Below are 4,654 nucleotides of genomic sequence, written 5' to 3'. Positions count from 1 at the left end.
TTAAGGTCAAACTTGATTTTAATAGTTTAAATAAAAGAATAATAAATGATCATCTACAAATTATATATTTACTTTGAAATTATTAACTTGTTACAAGAAGTAACCGTGAACCAGGAAACAAACTCGAGACCCGAGAGTAGTTTATTTGAATCTTTGGTGAGTGTTTTCGAATTGATTTGTTTAACTGTGTATGTGTACGTAAGTGAAATTATGTGATAAATATGCTTATTATAAAATATTGCTAAGTGATTTATTGTGAAGTGTATCTCAATTGTCTCTTGTCTTCTAAATCGAGGATGTACTTTATCACACTCGACTTAGTTGAGTTTGAAGGTCGATAATTGATTGAATGTTACTGTAAGTGTGTATGAATGTAAACCGTATGTGTGTCTCGCTATATCGGCTGAACTGGGCCCTAAAACCCTCTGTTCAACGGACTATTCGAGCCAACAAAAGGTTTGGTCAGGTAGGACGGTAGATTTGGGTAAATGTTTCGGTATACTCAAGCATTTTCATGAGGTTGGGAGATTATTAAACTAATTATTGAATTTAGGGGATTGTTTATTGTTTTGGAGGACATAAGGAGGTAAATTGGCGGAATGTTCAATGATATTGAAATGAATGTACAATAACAGTGAAATAAGTGTCTCTTGACATTGAAATGAATGCTCAATGACATTGAAGTGGCTCTAATGCGAGCACCGTATTCTTTTAAAAAGTGATTGTTTAGTGAAGTGTTTTCCCCAATTGCTTAATGAAAGTGATTGTACAGTAAAATGTGCACTACTTGTTTAATTGTACTGATTTAAGTGTTTATTAAATGTTACTTGATCAGCAAACCTCACTGAGTATTTTTTTTCCCAACCGATAACAGATTCCATTAATATCATAAAATGTTTACATCACTTGGAGCAATTGTTCCTACATCAATGTTGGCTAACCGAAGCAGCCAGCTAAGAAAAGAATTTCTCCAATCAATATCAGCAACTAAGTTTAAGGCAAGCCTTGCCAAAGAATGAGACACCATATTGGCATTCCGTCTGACAAAAGAAAAAGTGCAATTCCGAAACTCTTTCCTCAGATGCAGGATGTCAAATAACACAGCATTGGCCCCAGGATCCTCCACCCTTTCCAATTTGATCTTCTCAACCACACTTTTACAATCGGATTGTATAATTATGTCCCTCCACCCACTCTTCATAGCTATGGTCATACCCTTCCTAATAGCTCGAGCTTCCTCCACCGTAGGATCCCCACACCTTTGTTCACTTCCTGCCCAGGCTCCTAGTAGCTTACTCCTGCTACATCTGGCTACCACACCCCAGCCAATTTTGCCATCCTTATGACTCAACGCGGCATCAGTGTTCAGACAAATGAAGTGTTGGGGTGGTGGTGACCACTTCCCTGCTCCATAGACTTCCTCCTGTCCATCATACTCCTGCCCATCCACTTCGTTGAATACCTCAGCATATTCCCGCCACTCCTGCATAGCCTTACCCACCACAATTCCAGGACATTTCCAATCATTATTAAACTGAATTTGATTTCTGGATTTCCAAATTTGCCACAGTATATGAACCGTCAGTTCAATATGGGTCCTACCCTCCGTTCTTGCCTTAGCCTCCACCAAAGTAGTCCACCAATGCCAAAAACTATTCCTATAAACGTTGAGACCATCCCAACAGATGGGAGCTGCCTTCCAGATTTGCTCTGCATGCTGGCAAAAAAACAACATGTGTTCCAACGTTTCTGGCATTTCACCACAACACAGACATCTGTCATTTCCCTCCCTCCCTCCTCCTATACTTCACTGCCTCATTCACTGGTAGAACTCAATGTAGACACCTCCAAATAAAGTGCTTCAACTTATGTTTGAGCCTTAAACTCCACAAAAATTTCCAGACACCAGAGTCCTCCATGTTTCTACTGCTACTACCCTTCTGAAGATCAAACCTCTTTGTTCCCCTACGCATAACTTTTGCCACTGCATACCCATTCTTGACAGTATATCGGCTAGTACTTGAGAACACCAACACCAGCCTATCCTTGGCTCCGTGTTCACTAATAGGAATTGTCATAATCCTCTTGCAATCCTCCTCCTCAAATAAGGTGCTGAGCAGGTCCTCATTCCATCTACCGTCCTTTATCAATTCATGGACAGATTTTAGTTGGCAATGTTGAGGCATCCTGGTCCTAATTCTCCCAGTCCCCATATCAGGAATCCAGTTATCCTCCCAAATATTTATGTTTCGTCCGTCACCCACAAGTTTCCTAATTCCTTCCTGTAACAGCTCCTTTGAACTTAATAGGCTCCTCCATACCCATGAATCCCCAGCCTTAGCCTCCAGCCTCCAAATTGAAGCTCCCCTGAAGTACTTCCCTCTCAAAATTTGACTAACTAATAGGTTTGGATTGGTTAAAACCCTCCAAAGCTACTTAGCAAGCATAGCCACATTAAACTCCTGTAGATCTCTAAAACCCAAACCCCCTCTGCCTTTAACCTCTGAGAGCTTCTTCCAATCAATCCAATAAATTTTTTTATTTTCCTCACTATCCCCCTACCAGAACTTTGCCATTTCTCTGTATAAATCCACACACAACCCTTTTGGCAACCTACAACAGCTCATAGCATAAGTAGGTAAAGCAAGTACCACTGATTTTAACAGTACCTCCTTACCTGCATTACTTAATAATTTATCCTTCTAGTTATTTAGCCTTCTGATAACTCTCTCTTTGATATAACTGAAAACCTGTTTTTTAGTCCTACCAATCACCATTGAGAGCCCAAGATACTTACTCTGCTTGACCTCTTTCATACCCCCCAACATACCTAAAATTCTTGCTTTCTGCCGCTCCTCAGTATTCTTGCTGAAAAATACATAAGATTTTTCTGCATTAATAATCTGTCCCGAAGCAGCAGCATACCGCTCCAAGATCCTCCTCACTTGCCCAGCTTCCTGCACATCAGCTTGGCAGAAAATCAACGTATCATCTGCAAAAAATAAATGGGATAACACAGGGCTATGCTTAGCAATTTTTAACCCTGAGAGGCACTTATCCCGCATAGCTTGTTTCAGTAGGTTAGATAAACCTTTAGAGACCAACAAGAACAAATAAGGGGAAAGGGGGTCTCCCTGTCGAATTCCTCTAGTCGGCCGCACATATCCTCTCTTCTCACTATTTATGTTAAAGGAATACACCACTGAGGACATACATCGCTAAATCCACCCCCTCCACTGTTGAGAGAAACCCATTTTCTCCATTATTGTCATAACAAAAGGTCATTCAACCCTATCATAAGCCTTAGACATATCAGGCTTTAAGGCCATAAAAGCATTGGATCCACTTCTCCTACTATTCAAGCAATGGATGGACTCATGGGCAATAATGAGATTATCAATGATTTGTCTCTCGGGGATAAAAGCAGATTGGTTATGGCTAATGCAAAGCTTCAGGAGAGGTTTCATTCGATTAACGAGAATTTTAGATATGATTCTATGAGTAACATTACACAAACTAATTGGCCTGAATTGTGACACCAAAACAGGAGACTCAACTTTTGGAATTAAGGTGATTATTGTTTCATTAACAGCACTAAGTAAATTCCCTGAGTGAAAGAAACTGGATATGGCCCTTATCAGATCTTCTTTAATAATGTGCCAATACTTTTGGAAGAAAATAGGGGTCATACCGTCAGGTCCCGGAGCTTTATTAGGATGCGAAGAAAAAACAGCCTTCTTGACCTCCACCTCTGATACAGGTCTGATCAGCCTTGTGTTCATTGGATCTGTGATTACCCTAGGGATTCCTTGCAAGATGGAGTCAGATAGCTGGGGGTTACTCATTGTAAAGAGTGATTAGAAGTAACTTTGTATTTCCCCTTCAACTTCCACCCCCGAGCTGCACCAACTATCGTCCTCTCTCTGTGATCCAGATATATTATTTCTTTTCCTCCTCCCATTCACTACAGCATGGAAATATTTAGTATTTTTATCGCCCTCCTTTAGCCAGCATGGAAATATTTAGCATGGAAACCTCACTGAGTATTAGCTCAGCCTTTTTAACTTTGTTTTTCTTACAGGAGTTAGAGATCGGGGATTGAACAAGGAAACTTGGGGATTTATTGTGAAGACTTTAGCATTGTGATTAGTATCTTAATAAGGTAGGACTTTGTATCAATCGAGGTATTGTAAAAGAATGTGAACGGTTGATTTTGGTTTATCGAAATGGTATCTCTAGAGTTAATGTATGGTTAATGGAAATTATCAAACGGTTATCTCTGGAGTTAATGTGAAATCAATGAGTCCTGGCGAGAGTCAGGCAGACGATCCGTTAACTTTTAGGATACACCCTATAAGGAAATGGGGTCGTCACAATTTTCCTATAATTAAAAATTGCTATATATTAACAATTGTTGCCATTGACTTTCCATTCTGTTGACTAATTTTTATCAATGTAAAATTAGTTTTATTAATAATAATTGAAGTTCCACTGATCCGAGGATTGGCATTCTATTGCTATTATTTTATATGTAAATATTTAACCTAAGTAATAAAATAAATAATAGCCACTTAAAGAAAGGAAATTGGTGCTCGATTGATTGTGGTGTAAAATATTAGTATACAATTAACTAGAGTTTGAAATGGAATTAAAT

The 4,654-nt window shown here is 39.1% G+C and overlaps 1 protein-coding gene across 1 annotated transcript; it reads right to left on the bottom strand.

Moving 5' to 3' along the window:
- Nucleotides 1–886: 886 nt before the first annotated feature.
- LOC140014209 (uncharacterized) lies at nucleotides 887–3,845 on the bottom strand. The gene is made up of 5 exons (XM_072064634.1): nucleotides 3,291–3,845; nucleotides 2,751–2,957; nucleotides 2,563–2,613; nucleotides 1,905–2,432; nucleotides 887–1,717 (listed from the first exon to the last, which is right to left on the bottom strand). The coding sequence occupies exons 1-5, from the start codon at nucleotides 3,843–3,845 to the stop codon at nucleotides 887–889; spliced, it is 2,172 nt and encodes a 723-aa protein (XP_071920735.1).
- Between the last annotated feature and the right edge of the window lie 809 nt (nucleotides 3,846–4,654).

The sequence above is a fragment of the Coffea arabica genome, chromosome 9c (assembly GCF_036785885.1).
Source record: "Coffea arabica cultivar ET-39 chromosome 9c, Coffea Arabica ET-39 HiFi, whole genome shotgun sequence".
Taxonomy (NCBI): domain Eukaryota; kingdom Viridiplantae; phylum Streptophyta; class Magnoliopsida; order Gentianales; family Rubiaceae; genus Coffea; species Coffea arabica.
Note: the sequence above shows the minus strand (reverse complement) of the source record. Positions and strands in the feature narration are given on the sequence as shown.